Here is a 23,280-nt window from a genome sequence, read left to right on the forward strand (position 1 = left end):
TTTTATTCAGAACATATAGCAGCAGTTATGTAATATGTAGGCCAACACAGCATGAACGAGACAATCTAGGCTACAGTTAAACATTGCCAGAGTTAAATACAAGCATCCATAAAGCAATAAGTGCAAAATGCAGCTGGCAATGAGCCAGTAGTATCAGATTTTTAATTGGTGTCTGTGAATACAGCAGTATTATGTATCATGTTGCTCTTAGGCATTTGTAAAAAACTTTCCAACAAAGTCAAAATATGCCTCTTTAATTGATACATTTAATTTGATTTACTATCCCTAATCTCTGACTTACTATCTCATAGATTTTGACCTTAAAGTAATGAGCTTTCACAATGATTCCAGTAAATCTTATAGGGGATAAATAAAAAGTATAATTTGTACTCTTGAATTACTAATAAGTTCTATCTTAATGTACATATTATTAATTCCAGTGTATAACATGAATGGAAAAGAGACAAGAAAAGTCTTTCTTGTGTGTTACATACACCACCAGCATGTAAATGTAATTTCTGTGGCTAACTGTGACTGATAGAAGACTGACCATGTGAAGTGGAGCTTGTGCTCTGTTTTTTTCCACAGATTATACAGTCCATCACTGATCCACATCACTTTCCCTAAACTTTCCCTTTTGATTTTAAGATAAGATAAGATATTCCTTTATTAGTTCCACAAGTATTAACACTTTAAACAATAAGAAATAGAAAATTATGAACAATATATGAAATATAGACAGACTCAAAACTTGAAATTGCACCATTACATGGAGAATTGTTTTTAATTTTGCAGAATGAAATGATAAAATGCCAGACTGAAGTACTGGAGGTAGGGAGTCTGTGTACATTATAGTGCAGTTATTGTCAGTTTTGGTGTGTGTCATCTTCTGGGAGCAGTGCTGGGTGTCCAGTCTGGCTGCTGCAGGAAGGAAGGAGCTGAGATATCGCTCCTTCACACACTTTGGGTTGAGCAGTTTATCGCTGAAGAAGCTCTCCAGAGAGTGTCCTGCAGGAGTCATTCTCTGTCATGGATGACAGCTTAGTCACCATCCTCGAGAGGGGATCCCAGAACAGAGCTGATTACTTTTATGTAAAAGTAAACATTTTTGCACATAAGTCAATCTACTTAAAAAACCTTTGTTTGGAAAAGAAAGAAATTGCAAGTATTATAGAGACATTTTGAGATAGAAACACACTCAAAAAAGCAAACTGGGTGTCTGTTACCTTCTCCTTAGTCTAACATGTAGCTTCTTCTAAATAAAATGATGTTTTGTGGTTGAACAGTTTTAAAACATGTAGTTTTAGCATAAAATTCAACACTTTAAAATTCACTAGAATACTTTATGTTAAAACAACCTAATTAAATTGCTGAATATAATACTCTGTTTTAAAATGATCTATTTTCTGAATAATTACTATTATGTTCATTTTCATATGATAAAGGTAATCTTTTAGGCTAAACCACTTCAACATAACTTTGTTTTGTTGGTTCAGCACAATTAATTCCTGTACTTCACTATTTTAAAAAGTAGTTGTAACTACCCTATTAAATAAAGTAACTCTTAATAATGTCATACATGTTTAAATGGCCCAAGAAAATTATGTTAGTATGTTACAATTATCCTTACAAATCTAGTTGGACTGACCACTGGTAATTAATTAACAGTAATGCAAATACATCATGTTGACCCAACATATTTACATTTTGTTCACTCAACAAAAGTTTCTCGCTAAATTAAAGCATTTTATTTAGGTGGAAATTATTTCCATAATTTTATTTCGTTCTGGGAACAAGTTCTTTTTTTGAGTGCAAGATAACCACCTATGGGCATGGTGGCAGAACTCCATGCAACTAATGAGCTCCCTCTTCTGGCAGACATACTGAATTACATAAACAACACAAGTTTGTAAAGGCCTATTCTAATAAAGGCATATGCTTTGATTTCATTTCAAATGTTTGACATTGTTAATTTGTGGAAATGTGTCTCCTGTACATCCATATGTACATTTCATATGATAAGTATTTTTCCTATAGGTGACATTCTTCTTTTTTAAGTCTTATCCTTATGAAATATTTAATTTCTGCAGCCAATTGGCTCAAATAATTTAGTCTGACAATCCTGTCCTGACTGACAAACACTCATCAGGTGGGTCGGAACTAATATCATATCCTACATAGGATAATAAGCACTGAACGTACTGAAATATGCCTACATTTAACATCATATAACCTTTCTCTTTTGTTAGCTTTCTGCTACTATCCCTGTGTTAAATGATTCATAGAATACCCTCAAAACAATTATTTTTGATCCAATTTGTTTCTTACCTCTTAGTTATCTTGTTAGAATTCCTAATCCATGAAAAGATTAGTTTTAATATTTTTGGTGTGGGCTTTTCTTTTGACAGCATACTGAGGGTTACTCGAAGACATCTCTCAAAAAAATGTGTTTTATTTATTTTTTTTAATTTTAATATTATTAACATATGTGGTGTTAGGGTCAGTTTTGACCTCTATATATTGACATTTTTTCAGAAATAGAACTTAAATACAAATACAAAATGAAAAGCAGAATAAGTAATAATACAAAATGTAGATTTGCAAACAAAAAACATCCAATCAAGCAAATCAAACCAACTAAATAGAGGTCAAAGAAAACATGTCACAAAGTCAAAAAGACTTGGTGCAATAAACAAAAGTTCTGTGGTACTTTTATGCATTTAAAACCTAAAACGGGTCGGTGCCGACTCTGACACAAGAGGAAGGTTAAAAACGTTTTCAAACCAGTCAACTCACATTCTCCTGACTGGTGACTGCATGCTGACCTCTAGTGGTCTTCATCTGTAGTGACTCTACCAATCCAACCTCCTCTCTTTTATAAAATGTGTTTGTCTCAGTCAAGTTAAAGTTAAGTTAATTTACTCAAATGATGTATTTAAGTACAGTTTTGAGGTACTTGTACTTTACTTGAGTATTTCCAAATATGTAACTTTATACTTTTACTTCACTACATTTTAGGGGCAAATATTGTACTTTTTACTCCACTACATTTAGCTGCCAGCTTTAGTTACTAGTTACTTTTCAGGTCAATATTTAACATGAAAAAATACGATGAATTCAAAATGATTATGCATGTTTTAAAAATTAAACCACATAACAGTATATTAAGTGGCTAAAATTAGCCCTCCCTTGACAACAACAAAACACTGCTCACATAAATGCATCAAAAATTATAATAAAATCATGTATTTGGAATATATAAAACAATATCAGACGGGCCATCGTGCTTAACTAGTACTTTTACTTTTGATACTTTAACATTTAACATTTTAACATTACATTTTGATGCTTATACTTTCGTACTTTGATGCTGATACTTTCATAGTTTTACTGAAATAAATGTTGAATGCAGGACTTTTACTTGTAGCAGAGTAATTCTGCAGTGTGGTATTAGTACTTTTACTTAGTAAGTAAGAGATCTGAATCTTTTTCCCACCACTGCTCTTAGTTCACTCCAGACTGCCTATTCTAGACCAACAAATGTTTGAATAAACAAATTTTAGCTTCTTGAAGTTAGCTATGATTAATGTGTTTTCTCTGCAAACTTTACGTAATATTCATGTGGATAATTCTCTGTTTGTGAAAAGGGCGCTGGTCGTCTGTGTAAACCTTTTTAAAATTATGTAATAGTTCTATGATTAGTATTTTCATAATTATACCAATTATCTCTCTGAGGGACTGTTAGAGTTATTGCATGCAACTGTAACTGTGTGATTCCAGTCGCTACTAATCATCTACATGTGGCCTAGATATAGATTAGGGTGGAAAAGTGAGCACCATAATCTGTTTATTTTGATGTAGATAATTCAGACAGAGACAGTTTAATGATTCAGATAAACATCAAAGTTAGTTAATCATTAAAGTTATTGATCTTTAATCTGTGTCATAATAGGTGATGGTTTACTTAAGTAAAAGTAGCAATGCTGCAATGTAAAAACCCTCTGTGTATGTCATTTATGTAAAAGTATCTAAGAACAATGCACAATGTATTGCCCTTTTTTGGATGTTATACTATCATATATTTATTGTTTTTGATGCATTATTGTATCAAGGTGGAGCATTTTAACTATTTCCTACAGGACTACTTTTGGGTAGTTTCATTTTATTAATTAATTTATTTTTTAATTTATTGCATTATGTTTTCGAAGCTCATCATAGGTTTTGTATATACAATCTTAACGTATAAAGTAACTAGTAGTTAAACCTCTCAAATGAATGTGTAGGAGTAAAAACTACATTTTCCCCATCTGAATCGTAGTGTAAGTAGAAAGAAGTAAGAAATAGAAATAGAAATAGAAATGATCAAGTGAAGTACAAGTACCTCAGATCTCTAGCGAAGTGCAATATTTGTGTAAATTACAGCACTCCACTGGTTATTATTACATAATATTCCAAAGTTGTATCATTTACCTACATTTACCCCACATTTCATTTCATTTTGTGGTGTGCTTGTTGTGTGTATCAGTGCACACCGACTGCAAAAGCAATTCACAAAAGCTTTGATCTCGATTCTTATTACTTGGCTTTGAAAGCTTTCAGAGGTGGAACAAGTATTTACATCTAACAGTACTTAAGTAAAAGTAGAAATACTCTGTTAAAATTAATAATTATGCATTCAAAATCTTACATGAGTAAAAGTAGCTCCAAAAGTATTAGCATAATTAAGATACCAAATCTTTTGCAGAATGATCCATTAAAAATATTGTACAGTATATTATATATCATGATATTATAGCATATAACGGTATTATACGTATTAATGCATAAATGTTTACCTGTTGCAGCTGATAAAACACAAACACATAGGTAACTGTTATATCATATTTTGCATTTGTAATTGGAGTCCGCAAAGTAACTGGTAACTGAAGTTGTTATTATTGGGATTGAGTAAAAAGTACAATATTTCCCTCTGAATTGTAGTTGAGTATTAGTATAAAGTAGCATATGAGTATAAATTGGCAATTAAAGTACCATAAAATTGTACTTGGGTACAATACTTAAGTAACTGTACCTTTTTTACACCACTTCTTTTATTACAAGTGCTAAGAAAGGTATTAATATTGTTATTTATATTGCAGTGTGCTGCAACTTATAGCATATTACACAGTTAATTACACAAAGTTGTGAATTGAACTAAAATTCAGGTTTGGCTTGAAGGCTTGGAAACATATAATGAATAAAAAGGTATATGGACTACAAAATTAATTATTACTAATTCTAATTAATTATTTCTAACCTCAATCTATGATTCTTCACCTATTACCGGCACCGCCCGGAGTAACAAATCAAACGCTCCTCCGTGTACCTGAAACGCCCCTCGACTATTTGACGTGTCCGGCTGCCCGCTGAGCCGCAGCACGCTGTGTACCTGCTGCTAGTAGGTCTCAGCGCCGCAGAGCAGACAGACACACACTTTAGGTCTTTGTCTTCAACATTTAGTTAGAAATCTGCCGCACAACCGGAGGAGGTCATATCTACACTTTTATCTCAACTATACCTGAGCGCACTTTGGGAGCAGACTTGCTCCAACAACCCGACAGAGCTCCGCGCGGAGGAATGCACTTCAACAACGCCGAAAAAGACAACAACTCCGCGTGAGGATGGACGGCTTACATGTTGCCCGTCTTTCGTCAAACCGTAGGCCGTCTCTGGGGGCGCTCCCACCCGATGAAAACGCTCCTGTGGTTGGGAGAGCTCCGTCCCAGGTGACGGTGAAGAGACAGGCCGTGAAGAGACACCACCACAAACACAACCTGAAGCACAGGTACGAGTTTCTGGAGACACTCGGGAAGGGAACCTATGGCAAGGTGAAGAAGGCCAAGGAAAGATCCGGCAGACTGGTGAGCACTGATATTTACCTTTTTTTTTTTTTTTTTTTTCCAAAATATTTTTATTGAAAAATACAATAAAAACATTCCCAATTACAGAAATACAATTATCCTTTTCTTATTTTTTATACATATATGTACATGTAAACAGTCACATATACACATACACAAACGAAAATGAACAAAAACACTGATAGATTTGTAGAAGAAAAATAATACAGATACAAATAATACAGATTACAGAGTGCCTTCTTTTATCACTATGGGGTAGTTTTAATGTCTCTATCACACCTGCAGACAGTATTAAGTATTAACTGTGTGTACCGTCCGATCTGCCATCTGTTGTTTAGAGACCGAGGTATTTTTAGAAGTAGACCTGCTGTCTGCACAGGTAGCCTACATATGGTTTTAATTAATGGGGCACATTTAATATGCAGGGTTGTCTTCAGGTTTATCTCTGTAAAGAATATATGAGCCATACTACTGAACTGTAAACTCATAAAGCAGGTCAGTGTGTGTTTGCTGCTGATCTTTGTCAGTTGACAAACCAGCTTGAGTTTGCCCAAAGACTTCACTGTGTTTATTTTAGGGGGGTTGCTCTGAGTTTTCTCTCTGTTTTCTGAACACTGAGTTCAGTGTCCAGTGCATTTGATAAGATAACTAAATAAGCTGTTTTTCTTAATATCTAAGCAAAAGCTTTTTAATCTCACAAACTGATCACCTCTGTTTGCTAAAAGGGTTGGAAAGAGCAGTATCAATCTTCTGTGTAAACAAAATGTGAGAGTTCTTCAACACAAACTATTTTTTTTTCTATTTAAGTACCCCTGAGCACACATACTTGGTCAATAAAGCTCATTTTGATTCTGAAATATCATTGTAAGTATTTTAAGTACAGCTGAAACGATTCGTAGTCTATTAATTTATCATAATTGCCACTTATTTTTATTTTATCAAGCCGAAATGTTGAAAAGAAATTCAATATTATCTTCTGCAGCCTCTAGAATTAAATGCTTTTCTGCTTCTTTTTGTTTTAAATCATTGTAAAGTAAATCATTTGGGGCATTTTTACTTTTTATCAAACAACACAAGTTTCTCAGAACTTGGTGAAGTTGTGATGGCCATTTGACATTTTTGTGACATTCCAGACACTAAATGATTATTGATTTCATTTTTAAAAAAAATGAAATTGATCAGCGGTTTAATTAGTAATTACAATAAACCTCTTATCTTAACAAGTCATATCTGTTAAAAATGGCATTGAAGTAGATCATTTGACAACAAAATCAATAGTGTGTGTCAATAGTATCAGCCTACAAATAGGGCTGCTATTGTCATTGTCGATGAATCTGTTGATTATTTTCTTGATTAACTGATTAGTTGGTCTATAAAATGTAAAAATGTAAATTTGTGATGAGATGATGCTCTTAAAGTGTTTTGTTTTGTCCAAAACTCAAAGATTTTCTGTTCATTTTCAGAGGAGTCAAGAGACCTGATAATATTCTCATTTAAGACACTTGAATCAGAGAATTTTGCCTTTTATTTCTTCTTAAAAAAATAAGGAAATTGTTATCGAAACCAGTAGATCAATTTCTTCAAATAGTAATTGATTAATTTAATAGTTGACAAGTAATCAATGAATCATAGCAGCTCTACCGAGAGAGACTGGAGCAGAAATTGATTCCTGTAAATCTGTCACTATTCAAGAAGTGTTACGTGCTCAACACCTTTTGGCATGAGGAGAATAAAGGAAAGGCGTTTCGATGGAAAGTCTCTCAGCAGGGAGTTTGAAACTGGAAGGTTAGGTAACTTTCTTTCTGTGATAAAGGAAGCGGGGGAAATGCAACTGGCCTTTCAGGTGAATTCCATTTCTTCCGTGTGTGACCTCAGGGGAAATGGGAGGTATTTAAAACAGCCTGGACAGAGATAAACTCCTGAAAAGGACACAGAGGAGTTGGCAAGCAAATTACTTTTGTTGAAGGATAATATTATTTCTTTATTGTGTCTCAGTAAGAATGTGTTTTTTTATTAGACTCAAGTGTTTATATTCTTAAACGCCCACAATTAGATAATGCACCTTTTTATATAAGCGATAGTAGACTAAACATTAGAAACACCTCAATATAATGTGATATAATTTAACTGCAGTCTATAAAAAGGCCATAATAAGTTGAATCAACACCTTTTTAATGCACTTTAAACTTCCTGGAGGTGTACGGTTAGACTGCATGCTTTATTAGACTGTATGTTTGTGTATATTTTACAAACTACACTACTACTATAATTTGCATTCTTCTAGTTCATTTACTTTGTTTCCATAATGTCACAACATGTACTGATGAAATTCAAATTATAGGCAAATTATTAAAAAGCGCACATAGAATGCATAATGTTTTTCTTGCAGGCAGTTTGCTTGAGATATAGTGACTCATCAAAACAACAAAAACAGATACCTGGCCTATGAAGTGAACTCCCTTTGCCAGTAATTCTGGCTCGGCTGCCAGGTCATTTCTATTATAAATGCTCTTTGTTGTAAGGTCATAGTTGTTGTCAGTGAAAGCGCTTGCAAGTCAAGGAAGTAGGAGTCAGGAATTTCCCTGCTGTACCTGCAGTAAACAGGTAGTGATACAAGTTCAGCCTTGTCCACACACACACACACACACACACACACACACACACACACTATACCTATACCCATTTCTGCTCCGACACTGTCTGACACGACTGGCTGCTGCTGCTTCACTTTGCTTTTACAGGATATGAGTTGGTGTCTGAAATGTATCCCTGCAGGCTGCGCGTCCTGCTCCTCAACCCACATTCGAAAGTCTAAATACTGATTACTGAAATATGTGTTTAGATATCAGTACGGCTCAAACATAGGTCAGGATCGACTGGAAATAGGAGAGACATTCATCTGCTTTGCTTTTATCTATCTACCTTTTAGTATTGACGACACAATGGACTCAGATATGTAATTTGACACGGGGAGTGACACAACACAAAGGATGGCTTCATCTTGCGTGTGTTGTGGCACTGCAGCTGTTCCCATTATCTACATGCAAAAGTTAGATTGCGAAACCCCTTTAGGTGCACACGTTATTGTCGGGTCGACCTCACGCTCCGTGTGTGGCATTTATTCTGTGTGTGTGTCCACAATTAATTATCAGCTATTCAAAAGTTTGCAGGGAAAGGCCTTTATACGTTCTTAGCTGCAACTAGCTGGTTTCAAACTAGTGATTTACCATTAAAACTTAAGAGATATCTTAGTTAGTGGAGACTTGAGTGTGAGGAAACATTGGTAGTAGGGCTGCAACCAACAGTTAGTTTCATTATAGAATATATTGGTCTGTTAAATGTTCAAATAAACAAAAATTCAAAGCTGAAACCTGTGCTTCACAGTAATGCTGGGCAATATACCAATATATAAGTGTTTTCAAGGTTTTGCATAATGTAAATAATAATTAAAATAGAATATAATGGTTTAAAAAGCTATAAAAATCATAACAATTGAAAGAATAAAACGACAAAAACAAATAAAAATCGCTAAGAGGAATAAAAATATATAATAAAAATAATAAAATGAGAGTAAAATTTTACAACATAAATACCAATTTTAAAAAGTGAATATATGATTGTCTGTAAAACATTCTTAATAAAATGACTAGCTGAATCAGTAGGATTAGATTTTGAAAAGCTGACACTAGGAAATGTTTGGCACTTTTGCTGAAAAAAAAAAGACTTAAGTTTAATACATGCTAATCTATTAGTCGTTTAACTGCCAGTCTTTTGTAAATGTATTTTATTTAGATGTACTTTCATGGAAAAATGTGTATGTTTAAAGTTTAGAATGAGTTATTATTATCGCTATTGACATATGTTTAGAAATTTAAAGTATATTTTTCTATTTTTGTGAAGTGTAATGTGTCAGTTACATATTGCTTCTTTTGCTCGTCACTCAAAGCAGGTCGCATTCTAGCGAGCTAACGTTAGCTGCGTCAGTTGGTTCAGCTAGCTGCACAACAGTTACACCTAAAAGAGTAAAAAGTATGGTTTTGTTGGTTCAGGCTAAATATCAAATATTTCAGCCTCGGTGCTTATTGCGTGGAACAAACTGACAGTAACAAAGGCTGCACACACACAGATAATCGCAGCGGGGTGTGAACTCATCGTGAGTGTGGGCTCAGCCCGTCTGACAGCTATGCAAACAAACGCAGGAAACCACAGTTCCCAGAATCAGGAAAAAGCTCTGTGTGGCGTGAATATAGTGCTGACCCGGAGCAGCCCCAAGGCCAGACAGTGACTCATGACGGGAGACAGTTGTGTGTTGAAACTGATATGACAAGTCGCAGCTTTACTCATTCCTCTGTGTCTGAGGCCTCGAGGGCTTAGAAAGGAGAGGAAACAAGGACGCCCGACCACCGGTGGCCCATGTGGGGCCACATGACACCCTTCAGCGTTTGGGTGGACTGATGACGCACTGAGTGCTCAGAGGAATCCCAGGCATCTGAACCTCAGATAGACAAACTCAACATAAAGACGTGTATACAGACCGGCCCACAGGATGGATGGGATAGTTCCTAGAAAACAGACTCCAGTAGAAACTATTCACATTTAAATGTCCTTATTCTGAGTCTCACACACTACAGATTGCAGCAGACAATAGTTTTCTTTCCAGCAGCCAATACTTGACCCGGTGTCCCCTCTGCCTTGTTAGAAACAACATGGCAGTTTTCAGTTCACTGCCCATTGTTCCTCTCACAGGAGGACGAGCCTCATATGGAAGGCACTTTTTATTAGATAACTCATTTGTTAATGGATTGTTGTTTTACCTGGTTGTGCTAAATGTTTTTGGGGTTTTTTTTTTGCCAACCTCTATTGCAACAGCAGTGCAGCTGCTGATCACTGCATTGTTAATGTGAGATTATGTAACTCCTGAAACAATAAACACATTCCTCTACTTACAAATAAAGTTGAATTCCGAACAAATAGAGCTGCAATGATAAGTAGATGAATCAATTAAAACATTTTTTGCAAAAATGGCTGTTTTCAGCTGCTCAAATATGTAGATTACTTAGTGAACTGAATAAATTTAGGTTGGATGGACGTTTTCCTCTATTTTCTGACATTTTATACAACCCAGGTTAAAAAAAAGTTTGGACACTATGTAAAACTTTTTTTTTTTTAAAGCCTGCACCAAATTCAGAATGTGTGTGAAAAAAAACGAAAAGTTTCACAGTTTGAGCATTAGATATTGTCTTTTTTACTGTATTATCTTTATTATTGTTGTTGTTGTAATACAATAATTATTTTTTCTGCTGCAGTCTTAGTTGATCTGTTATTACCAGTAGCTTATAGTGGCTAATGTTAACAAACTAGGGTAAGATAAATGGTGTCATTTTACTGACTTTTAATGACTATCCTCAACATGTGCTCTCTGTTTTAATATTCACCATTATCCTGCAGTAGTAACTTGTGGCCAAATAATAATCTGTTATTTTATAAAGCTCTTTTATTTTATTGATTTGTCCCTGGAAACAATCTCATTCTGACAGAAGTAAAATGCACTTTTTCGCCAAAAGTCAAGTGTTCTTTTTCTGTTTTTAAGGTTGCCATAAAGTCGATCAGAAAGGAGAAGATCAAGGATGAGCAGGACCTGGTTCATATCCGCAGAGAAATTGAGATCATGTCGTCACTCTGCCATCCACAGATCATCACCATATATGAAGGTACGGCGTCCCCAAAACTCTGGGCTTGTGAGTTTCTGTGTTTAGTTTCAGAGGGGACTGAATCTCCTACATGCGGAGTGAAACGTGATACCTGGAAAAAGACGTCTCTCTGTCAGTCTCTCTGTTTGAGAGTCAGAGTTTGGTCACGCAAGTCCTTTGTGCTAAAGACCGATGCTATGTTACATAAGCGCAGAGGGCCCTTCGTACCCTGTCAGTGCTGCAGGATATTGTGCAGAGCCTCGTGTCTCCCAGCGCCCCTCACGCCTGATGAGATGGTCATCGTCCATCGTTTGTCCACCTCAGTGCATGTTTGTTTGCAGTACAGTCATCATGGGGCCCCGTTCCTCCAAATTACAGTAAACTGGGGGCCGTACAGAGAGTCATAGTAATCTGTCATACAGCACAGTGTGTAACGGAAGTGTAAAGGCTCTGCACAGTCCAAATATTAAACAGGATTTGTACAGGATAATCATGAAACTTTGTCTTTCATTTGAAGAATTTTGGTTGATTGCAGCACAATAACATCAAATATAATGTGATGTAGAAGTGAAATGATCTGTATGTTTCTATATAAAGATGTAATTTACCATAGCTGTAAGTTGCTGGAAAAGCTTGAACTAAGCTTGACTAACCTTCGGATGCTTCGGAATTTGACTTTGGTAAAGGTGTTAGAACCCTGAATATAGTTTCAGATGTAAAACTTTTCAATAAGAGGAGTTCTTGTGTTTTTTTGATCTTCCAGTTTTTGAGAACAAGGACAAAATTGTGATTGTGATGGAGTACGCCAGCCGAGGAGACCTGTACGACTACATCTGTGACAAGAGGAACATCTCTGAGCGGGAGGCCAGGCATTTCTTCAGACAGATTGTATCAGCTGTGCACTACTGCCATCAGGTAAATCAGACAGACTACAGAACTAATAATGCTCTTTTAACAGAACATTAATATTATCCATATGTGTGCATTCATTAGTCTTGAATAAAACCTTAAAGTTATAGCTATAGTAGAGTATCTTGTCTCCTATGTCAAAACTAATGACGCAGCTCCACTCAGACTAGCAGCTCTGCTGGTCTTTCTTTCCAGGGCACCAGCACCCCCAAAGTTACATAATGGGCATTATTCAGCGTGAGCCTGCTGATCTGAACAGAGGGCTGTGAGAACGATGCAGTGGGAAATGAACGGTTGGCATGTAGAGAGAGAGAGAGAGGGAGCTAGCGTCAGGGCTTCAGGCCAGCTGTCCCAACACACATACACACCACACACACACATGTTCTCACACTCTTAATGAGTGTGTGATGGAACAGAAGGGCTCAAGACACACAATCAGTCGTTGCTGTGTAATTATGAACATTTACAGCACACTGTGTTTTAGTGTCTCTGTTCAGCACTTTGCAGAGCTTTCATAAATGTTTGCTGGTATTTACAGAGTGGATTGCCCCGTCATATTCTGCTTCAACCAGCTGTCTTATTTCACTTTTATTGAGCGCTGATGTCTCGACAAATATTTAATTTTCCTTGTTGAAAGCAGTCCAGAAAATACCATTTAACCACTTTCCCTTTAATCTCTTATGTATAGTACAGTGATGGATTCTAATTTACTGCACGCAAAAGTTTCTTCATGACTGCATCTTAACAATAAATGAATGCTACATAATACAACCTACCAACAATGCATGCGTTGCTACAACAAGCAGCGCCCATATGTAAGAAGTAGTTGACCTGCATGTTTGAGAGCAAAACACATTCAGACTGTGTTTGAGTCAGCGGCATGCCCCCCCACAGAGCGGAGGACAATGAGGCAGAGCTGACGTACCAGAAAAAAATCACTCGGCAAAGAATGTGTTCTGACCCAGTAAAGACTAATCCTTTTATATAATATAGACGACCTCCAGTCAACTGATGTGTAATGGCCTGGGTGTCACTGTAAAAAATATTGTTATGCACAAAACTGATATCTTTTTTTTCCTTCCTTCTCAGAATGGAATAGTACACCGGGACCTGAAACTGGAAAATATTTTACTAGATGGGAACGGCAATGTGAAGGTATGTGTATGGGACGTGTTCCAACACACACATTCACACACAGGGCTCAATGGCATAAAAGACTGCAGTTTAAGAGTATGTGATTTTGACAGCGGATTATGGTTATTTCAAATAGAAATTAACGTCTAATATCTGACGATTTCATGACATTACGCACAAGTTCGTGTGAAGGAAGAGTGACTCACTGCACAATCAGCTGTAAGCACTGTGACTAAAGTTTTGCACGGATGAGGTATTTTTGTAGGCGCACCTGAAAGTTAGTGTCACACTGGTTCCTGCAACAAAAAGCCAATTGGGTTAATCCACTGGCTTTTTGGATTACTGCAGAAAAATAAGCTCTGTGGCAAATAAAAGTTCATGATACATGTTTTGTTCAGCAAGATAATCTTCACAAACGAACACCACTTTCATGATTTTTGAAGCATAAATACAATCACTAGAAGTGAAAAACTGATGTTAGGCCATCTTCACCATGGTTTGTCTTACTTCATCATCATCACCACTAAACTGATGATGACCGTAATGTCTGTGCCGGCCTCATTTATTCACATTAACCACTTGTTGGCAACAGCCCTTTTGTAAAACCGGTAGAAGCTTTCAAATTCAAAAAGAGGTAATTTACTGACATTTTTTTAAGCTGTAGAACAAAATGTGAAAAGCCCTTAAGCTTTAATAAACCAAAGATTTATTCCAGCCATCTCATCAAAAACCCATTCATGACTTCAGGACAAGGGAACCCGAAGTTCAGATATTCTGATTCATTTCTGGGATTTAGGACTCATTCCTGTAGCGCCCTATGATCGATGACTTATACTGATGCATATGGAAATCTTTAGGGAGGTTAGATCCTCTTTACAGTAATCTGATGATGGTGATGATGATGACACAGATCTGACTGTTGCTCAGCTTAACATCTACTTCTCGTTCTTGCAGATCGCAGACTTTGGCCTGTCGAACCTCTACCACGGCGACGAGTATCTCCAAACCTTCTGCGGCAGCCCTCTGTATGCTTCCCCAGAGATCGTCAATGGACGGCCGTACCGTGGACCAGAGGTGGACACTTGGTCTCTCGGTGTGCTGTTGTACACTATGGTTCACGGCACCATGCCATTCGATGGACACAACCACAAGTCACTGGTCCAACAGATAAGCACTGGAAACTACCGGAAACCCACCAACCCCTCTGGTGAGTCTTTCAGCTCAACTCTTCTTTGTGTTTTGCACTTTATTTTACAATGCGTTTGCCTGATATCGGACAGAACTGTCAACACTTTACACTCCCTTTCCATATTCAGTCTGACCTAACTTCTGTTCTAACTGATTTCTATTGGAGAAATGGGTTCAAGTTTCTCTAACCAATCACTAAAGACCAAAGTATCCACCTGAATTTAAGTCGACACTGATGCGTAGATATGCCAACATACAGGTTTTCTAGGGTTTTAAATTATTTAAAAAAAATAACTTTTCAACTAGTTATCCATAGCTGCTTACCAACTCATAACAGAATGTAGTAATTTTCACCACTGCTCATTTTAGAAAGGCCAGATAATGTGTTCTTTGTTTTCGATGATTAAACAAACAGTGATTCATAGAGGTTTGTTTCCGGCCACCAGTGTAAGATGGCTTAGCTTCCCAGGTTTGTGAAACAGAATTGAGTAGTGTTTGCAAGGCTTATGGGGGAATCAATGTAAACTTACATTAAACAGCATAATAAAGAACACATTTTGTTGCAGAGTTGATAAGTAGACAGTGTTGGCACACTAACTAGCAAAGTCGCTAGTTGAAAAAGTTGACTACTTCCAATTTAAGAGTGGAGCGGAGTGAAGCACAAACAAACTACCATATTGGAAGATATTGCGAAATTATGCTGTCTGTGTAAACGCACGGTACGACAACATCTTGACAAATGTTTCAGTCCGGCCTTTGGCAATGATTGCCTTATTTTAAGCTACCCTGCAACACTGATTTGATCTCAGTTGAGTTGGTGGATTCAAATGTCTTCACCCAGGCAAATGATGTCTTGGATTTTAGGAGTTGATCAAAACTTAACATGTTTTCTTTTTTGTATTGCTCTTTTTGTAGATGCTTGTGGGCTTATCCGCTGGATGCTGATGGTAAATCCTGAGCGAAGAGCCACAATAGAGGAGATCGCAGGACACTGGTGGCTCAACTGGGGCTACCAGCAGCCATTACTGTCTGAGACAAAGAGCAGTTCAGCAGAGCAGACAACTTCACCAGCCTCTCCATCAACAACACACCCTGCTGGGCTGGCTGGTGTTGCTAGTTGGCTGCGGCGTACATCCAGGCCTTTACTGGAGAACGGCTCCAAAATGCGCTGCCTGCTCCGCTCACAGGGAGGCGGAGGGGATGTAGTCCGGCAGCGCTCTCTGCGAAGGTCACGAAAGGAGAACAACGTCTCCCAGACCGTTCATGAAGTAAACACAGACAGTCGGCCCTCCAAGGGGATTTTAAAGAGGCGCAACAGTGTGAAGCAGAAAGCGATGAGTGAAACCGCTGCTGTGGAGCCACAGAAGATGTTGGACTTGTCTGCACCAGCTAATGCGCCTTCATCTGCACTGCTGCCCCGCAAAGGTATCCTAAAGAAGCCCACGGAGCATGAGTCGGGGTACTACTCCTCCTCTCCAGAGAACAGCGACTCTGGCTGGACACCACAAACTAAAGAGTGCCCCTCAGCTCCGACCCACAGGAAGGGCATCCTCAAGCGCAATGGAAAGTTCTCGTCAGATCGGCTGCAGGAGTTTGGCTCTCTGGACCAGCTGGCAGCCTCTCTACCACGCGGAGGCACCAGGTTAAGACCGAGTGGGGCCATCAGCGAGGACAGCATTCTGTCTTCTGAGTCCTTCGACCAGCTGGATCTGCCAGACCGCGTAGGACCTCCAGCGCAGATAGATAAACCAGCCAAGGCGATTATGAGAGGATGCGTGTCTGCTGACAACCTGCTGGACATCAAAGAAGACGGGATCCTTGGGGACGGGTCGCTGCGGTCCTGGAACTGCTACCAGTCTGGAGTGGCTGACAGTGCCTTCTCCATCACAGACTGTGACAATGTAACAGAGGCTTACAAACAGGCCTTGGTTATACGAGGCTCTGCAGCAAGCTGAAGAGCAGGAATCGGTGATGAACACTGACTAAAGACTTGTTTTTAAGTGACTGTAAACTACTGAAGACAGGACAGCCAAAGTGCATTAAATAAAATGACCAGCACACTGTAGTCATGATGGTTTTGGCTAACTTCAGGAATTGCACAGTACCAAAAAGGCTTCTTGTTAAACGGATTGTATTTTAGGCAATGATTGATAAATGTGTTTATGAAGAGCTTGTAATTAGAGTTTGAGTAAAACCAGATGGCACAGTATTGAAAATGTCCATTTCAAAGATCCTCAGGATAAGAAAGCTGCTGCTGGTCAATCAGAGCTCATTCAATACAAGAGCTCACTATCAGAAGTGGAGTTAATGCAAAAAGCCACCCTGAAACCAAAACTCTGGTCTTCAAAGTCAAAACTGTTTGTTCAGCAGTGACCATAAACTAGGGAACTGACACTTAGAGTCACAATAGGACTGTTGTTTGAATATTGCTTAATCCACAAAGTGTCTTTTATGGTCAACAGGACAGCTGGAGAAAGTGTTTATGACTTTACAGCACTTTTGGATTCCAGCTGTGTGAGAGCTAATCATCCGTCAGCCTTATGTTTATCTACGATAACCGAAATAACGCACAGGGTCAATGTTAGGAAGGGTAAACTACAGCTTTTTACTGTGCTTTAGGATGTGGGGAAAATTACATTTCTTGGATACCAAAGAGCAAATTTTCTAATGTCATTGGACTTTTATTTTTTTATTTAAAGCGACAGCAAAAAGTGCCAAGAGGATGTTTGTTGTGACAGGGACTTCAGCTCTCAAAGAGTGTTTATTTCTTTTGAAATGACTCGTTCTAAGTTTGGATAATGACTTGAATAATAATCATGACTAATATGACTCACAACCAGTAGAACCTGCTTTTCGCTTCATAGCCTGTGATGATACAAGTGCTCCGGTGACCATTAACTCTGTGTGCAGGTGGCAGTTTCCCAGGAGGGTGGGGCTCATCCAATCACTCAACCAAACACTTTTGTTTTTTTGAAGGTCACTCATTTAAATTTGCAATACAGTGACGTGTTTTGAAAGTGAACAATGAGCCCCAGATAACTACTGTATGCGGTGTAAAATGTGAAACCTTTCAGCGGAATTTTTAAGATCAATCATGGAGCTCAGGTGTGTTGAACTTTGCATTTTAATTTAAAATATCTAGACGCCTGTGGTGGTACAGTATTTCACAAAGCCGGATTAGAAGTTCAGCCATTTAAATGTTAATAAATGTTTAACCTGGTGACTCAAATAGTAGACGAAACTTAAATATCAGGTTTTAGAAGTAAAATCATGAATTATGCATGCACATGATGATCTTTAATTGGGTTTGACAACATATCTGGTTTCTACTCCTGCTTTATGAAATACCTCCTGGTGATCAGAGGAATGTACAACAGTATGTTTGTTTCTGTTTGAAATGTCATACTGCACACTTGAGTTACTGAATTTGATCGGCATGCTGGCATCAAACTAGAACATCCAGCTGGCGCCTGGAACAGCACTTTATCAGAGCATCGAAACCTGATATAACCATGCAATTTATTAATCAGCCGACAATGAAGTATTGAGTTCTTGCAATAAAAGTTGCACAAGGCAGCACCCAGAGGCTGCAAAACCATGCTGTTGTTCAAAAACTGGAATGTAAAAACTGGATTTTTTTGTTGTTTTTTTTCATCAGGGATGTAAACCTTTTACAAAAATTAACCAGGAATTGCCTTATTTCAACTGGAAGTTGTTGTCATTCATTTCTAATCAGTCACAGATTACTGATCATTTATTATTGAAGTGTGACACAGGGGAAGATGGTATAAAATTGTATCTGTTTATTTTTTTTAAGCATTTGGGCATTTCATCACGTTTTCCTTTCCCTCCCCTTGTCCCAGAAGTTGCAGTTATGCAGGCTCTGTTAATATTTTTTTTCATTAACAGAAAGAAAAATCATGTTTGCCAAAGTTTCTCGGCTTATCATTTGTATGACTGATCTGCCATGCTGTTGTGACCGCAATGAGGAAATCAATAAAATAACACAAGGAACTCAATGGCTGGCTAATGTCTTTAGTGACCTACATGCAAATGTTTATGTTGTCTTTTATGTCAAACAGTATTGATTTGTAGTCCCAAAGAAAAGTCTGTATTGCATCAAAACATTTATAAATAACAAACTTGTTACAACTATCCAGATAGAAAGTTAATATTGCATTTCAGTCAATGCTGAATACAAATGAATAACGGACAACATTTAAAATGTGCAAACGTTGCTATTACGATTCAGTGCAAATCAACCTTCAACAGTATTATGAATCATGTTCCATCTTTCAAAGCTGCTTTAGCAACTGAAAAAACTTAAAAACTGGCAGCAACAGGACGTACACTTGAACCAAATTTCGAACTGTAATAGCTCTACGTGTAGCAGATGAATCCTCAGAGCAATCAGTTTGCAAAAATAACTATTTAGATTTAGCAGAAATGGCATTTAGACCCATTTTGCCTGGTATTTAGGCTCTTAAGTGTGTTTGATGGATGTGGATTTGCAATTAATTGCAGCCATTCATGTCAGGGAGGAGTGCTTTAAGCTAATATCCTGCGGTGATCTCACTGGTGTCAATACAGAATCCTGAAAGTCGGCAGGCGTGTAGCTGATCTCTGAGCTGTTTGCTCCTGATCTGCAAACATTAGCCTGGAGACATGAGGGCAGGCTGAGCGCCAACACAATCTTTAGCTGGTCATAGCAGAGGAGGACAGGGCTCTGTTCAGGGTCAGATTGAAAGAAAAACAAGCATAAGTTCATCAGTGAGTCATGGACAGACTTTTCCTGTTGGATCTTGAGTAAAGTTGCAAAGTGTCTAACTTTCCAGAAATTTTCCAAGGCCAGTTAAATGGGAATTTCTGTATTTTTCAACCTTTTTTGTTTCTAAGTGACTCAGCAACTATTTTTAAATTGGTCCAGTACTGAGAGAGAATGCAATTTTGTACCATCAATGTACGTCCACATTTTTTAAGATATGGAATTTTTTTTTTTTTTTCAGTATAAAAAGTGTACCTTTTTATTGTGATTTGAGTGGGAAATATACGTAAAATCTACCATAGAGGAAGTCAATTAGAGGATATGGAGGTCTGAAAGGAAATTAATTTTTGGAGATCTTTTTTAGGGGGGTGGATCAATTGAGTTGGCTTAACATTGTACTATGTTAAGACAACTCAATTAATTAAAGTTAATCTCAAATGAATAGTTTCCCCCATTTCTATTAGAAGGGTTTACAATTATGTAAACCCTATATTTCCATTGTCATTCAACTTGACTCTTCACAGGTTTGCTCTTCTAAAGCCTTGTTTATACTTGTGTTTTAAACAGGGGGTTGTCTAAAATGATCACATGTCAGTCACTATTGACCATAGGGCAAAGTCAAAAGAGATATCATCTAAAAATGTCAGTTAAACATTACCCTTACCAGATCAATGACCAAAAGGTTGGCCAAAAACTTCAGCACAGAATCAGAGGAGACGGCAGCATCCACTAACTTTAGTCTCTGAGTAGCAACACTCACACAGGCACAAGCAACAGTGGAGGGCAGGAACACTGAAAACCTGCTGTCTGGCAATAAGAGAGGAACATTACTTACTCTTCAGATTAATAGAATCATAATACTATTACCTAATGAAGGATTAAAGTATCTGTAACAGTGAGAAAGTCTAGAAAAGGCTAGACGTAGACAATTAAACGGATGCCAACATTGTAGTCACACACTGATGGACAAAAGAAAGTACTCAAAAGCAGACATTTTCCAAAACCTGATAATCTGATACAACATCCTAACTGCTCCAGGCAGGAGACACGCCGAGACAAAAAGCCAGACATTCAATCCACGCTCAGACACCTTTTTGAATGGGTTACAATGTCAGGAGCCAGGAATTGTCTTAATTTTAAGGGCTGTCATAGTCTGCCTAAAAGAGCACTAACTAACTGTATCTCTGTGACCTGTTGCCTCGGGCAGCACCACAGAGATTCGTGGGAAATCAGCCAGCTGAATAGTCGGACGCAGGTCTTTCACAGCAGACAATGCAGGATTACACAAACTCAGCTCTCTGTCTCCAAAATGAACTGCTGACACATCGTAATCAAAGTTATGGCTGCTTTGTGTCCATTGTTCACTGCGTGGAAAGTCATTTAATTTCACTGTTTCACTTAATGCTCGCTGACAATTGTTTTTAATCACTGATTCAATCACAAGGGATATTGAAAAAAACAACTTTTATTGCACTTTATTTATCCACTCCTGATGCATATTGTCTCATTGTTCATTTGTTGGTAATTAGGTTATGTAACTTACCAGTGGCTGCCAGAGCGATGTAGGAGTGAACATGCCTGCGCATGTTAGGAAGGTGGTGGGGCCGAACAAAGGGGAGAGCATGAAGAACTGGCTCCAGGAAGTCAGAGGGTACCACAGAGGCCAGACACCAGTCTAACCTGGACACCACTCCCACCTCCCACTGCTGCAACACACACATATTTCTCTAAGCTATATCATAATGTACCAAATGATACTGCATTTTGTGATGCTATATTGACTCTTGCACTATATTCTATTATATTAATACAGAAAAAAACTCACTAAGTACCAGTATTATAACACATATTAGCCTGTTTGTGTTTGTGTTACTGACTTTGCTGCTATAATCCACCACTGCCACTTTATTATGTTATTTGAATCCAAAAGCTGGTGCATATCTTCTATTTTTATTCTATTCCTATGTTAGTTCAAATACATCTTATGCATTTTTGTTGCTTTCTATACTTAACTATCTATTTCTGTCCTTCTACTACTAAAATAACCCTAATGTCCCTGCTGAGGATCAATAAAGGTGTATATTATCTTATTTGAACTGATCTTATCTTAAACCATTCCACCATCAAAGCACCACTGCATGAATGCTTTTAATTATGCAACCTTCAAAGCTTTGTTCATCATGTGCGTGAACCTTTCTCTGACAGTGGTTCATTGTTCTGTCAACACCAAACTAACTGAAGGGAAAGGAGTTGTTCATTTGGGTATGATCCAATGTCTTTGAGATACCAGGTCCTATTGATGCCCAATGTTAATGTTCAATGGTGTGTTATCTAACCCTTTGTCCTAGGCTGCTGTAGACATACTAATGGCACTTAAACTGCACTCCCTAGATCTCTTCACTTCTATTATCCCAAATAACGTGTGATTTACATTAAAATAAAGAGTTACCAGGATGTCTGAGACTGAAATTGAGTTGTCTGTGTAGATGCAAAGTTTGCTGGCAGTCAGATGGACAGTCTCTCTCATTTTGGACGCCAGGAACATGCAAACAGTCCCTAATAGCTGCAGGTTGGACTTTTTAATGGGGAAACTGCTCAGGTAACAGTCCAAGTAATGCATCGCCAAGGGAAACACCTCCTCCTCACATTTCTGCTCCTCACACACCTGTAAAAGAGCCATATGGTGTATTTTAAGACCGCTAAAATGAAAGTATACACAATATACTTCACTATGACTCATTTGCACACCTGAAACATCCACACTGCCAGTATTTTCCGCATGTATGGCTGGATGTCTGTCTGAACGCTGCCAAAGTAAGGAGCCGCCCGGCAGCTCTTCTCTAAGGCCGTCAGGTTGTGCAGTATTCTCGGGTCTTCGGTCACCGGAGGGTCGCTGCCGGCCCGGAGAACCACATCAGGCCCAGTTTCGCCGGCATTTAAATGTTGGGATCCACTTTGCAGTTCTTCGTCCTTACAAAGATCCATTCGACGAAGTTAAATAAAAAAAGTATTCAAAATGGCTTCAATTTGACATAAAAATACCTTTAAACTGGCTGTTAACCGTTATTTAAGTTAGCTAACATTGGCTAGCTATGCTATCTGGCCCGTAACGTTCACTGCCACCTCGTTTTATAGGTTCTTTAGGAAAACAAACTTTAAACCGCGTCCGATTTGCTTTTTTAACCAAATTACAGACATTTAAAACGAAATTTAAATTTAAAAATCGAATGCCAGGCAAAACTGTGAACTTAATGAAGGTTCCGGCTATGTGGCCTCAAAGCCAGGTTAGTTAATGTTAATCGTAACTACCATAAACTAGTTTGGACAATGAAACTGGGGTTTAATTTAACGTTGGAAAATGGCTGATTTGAATGCAACGTTAGCTAAAGGCTTTAAGTGTTACATTTCAACATTTTTTCTTATTCTTATGAAGAATTTTCTGTAAAATATTAGCTTCACTCTCATTTAGGCATCGAGTCTTGTTTAATATGGCTTATTTTAGTAATATATATTACAAATTTAGAATTGTGGAATAAATGAATGATGACTGAGTCTATGTTTGTTGATACCAAAACTCAAAACAAAAAAAATAAAACAAAATTGCCAGTTCACAGATGTCTGAATATGTTCCAGAAAATGTGCTATACCAATAATATATCATTTTTATTTCCTATTTGAAGATATCGAGGCAGGT

At 37.7% G+C, this 23,280-nt stretch overlaps 2 protein-coding genes across 2 annotated transcripts; one reads left to right on the forward strand and one right to left on the reverse strand.

Annotated features, from left to right (window-relative positions):
* Nucleotides 1-5,417: 5,417 nt before the first annotated feature.
* On the forward strand, nt 5,418-18,840 carry nuak2 (NUAK family, SNF1-like kinase, 2). Its single transcript, XM_059329100.1, has 6 exons — nt 5,418-5,900; nt 11,491-11,611; nt 12,354-12,505; nt 13,589-13,654; nt 14,588-14,840; nt 15,737-18,840. The coding sequence occupies exons 1-6, from the start codon at nt 5,661-5,663 to the stop codon at nt 16,774-16,776; spliced, it is 1,872 nt and encodes a 623-aa protein (XP_059185083.1). The 5' UTR covers nt 5,418-5,660; the 3' UTR covers nt 16,777-18,840.
* ccnd3 (cyclin D3) lies at nt 18,827-22,823 on the reverse strand. The gene is made up of 5 exons (XM_059329101.1): nt 22,335-22,823; nt 22,036-22,251; nt 21,130-21,292; nt 20,251-20,393; nt 18,827-19,547 (listed from the first exon to the last, which is right to left on the reverse strand). Exons 1-5 carry the CDS (start codon nt 22,569-22,571, stop codon nt 19,350-19,352), a joined length of 957 nt encoding a protein of 318 aa, XP_059185084.1. The 5' UTR covers nt 22,572-22,823; the 3' UTR covers nt 18,827-19,349.
* Between the last annotated feature and the right edge of the window lie 457 nt (nt 22,824-23,280).

The sequence above is a fragment of the Centropristis striata genome, chromosome 3 (genome assembly GCF_030273125.1).
Source record: "Centropristis striata isolate RG_2023a ecotype Rhode Island chromosome 3, C.striata_1.0, whole genome shotgun sequence".
Lineage (NCBI taxonomy): Eukaryota > Metazoa > Chordata > Actinopteri > Perciformes > Serranidae > Centropristis > Centropristis striata.

Bases quoted from the DNA above. Each gene is read 5' to 3' on its own strand.
- nuak2 (XM_059329100.1), top strand. From the start codon at position 5,661: ATGGACGGCTTACATGTTGCCCGTCTTTCGTCAAACCGTAGGCCGTCT. The intron at 12,506-13,588 runs GTAAATCAGACA...CTTCCTTCTCAG, and splicing joins CTGTGCACTACTGCCATCAG to AATGGAATAGTACACCGGGA. The intron at 13,655-14,587 runs GTATGTGTATGG...TCGTTCTTGCAG, and splicing joins ATGGGAACGGCAATGTGAAG to ATCGCAGACTTTGGCCTGTC.
- ccnd3 (XM_059329101.1), bottom strand. From the start codon at position 22,571: ATGGATCTTTGTAAGGACGAAGAACTGCAAAGTGGATCCCAACATTTA. The intron at 21,293-22,035 runs GTAACTCTTTAT...TGTGTGTTGCAG, and splicing joins TTTCAGTCTCAGACATCCTG to CAGTGGGAGGTGGGAGTGGT. The intron at 19,548-20,250 runs GTAAGGGTAATG...GACCCTGAACAG, and splicing joins ACCTTTTGGTCATTGATCTG to AGCCCTGTCCTCCTCTGCTA.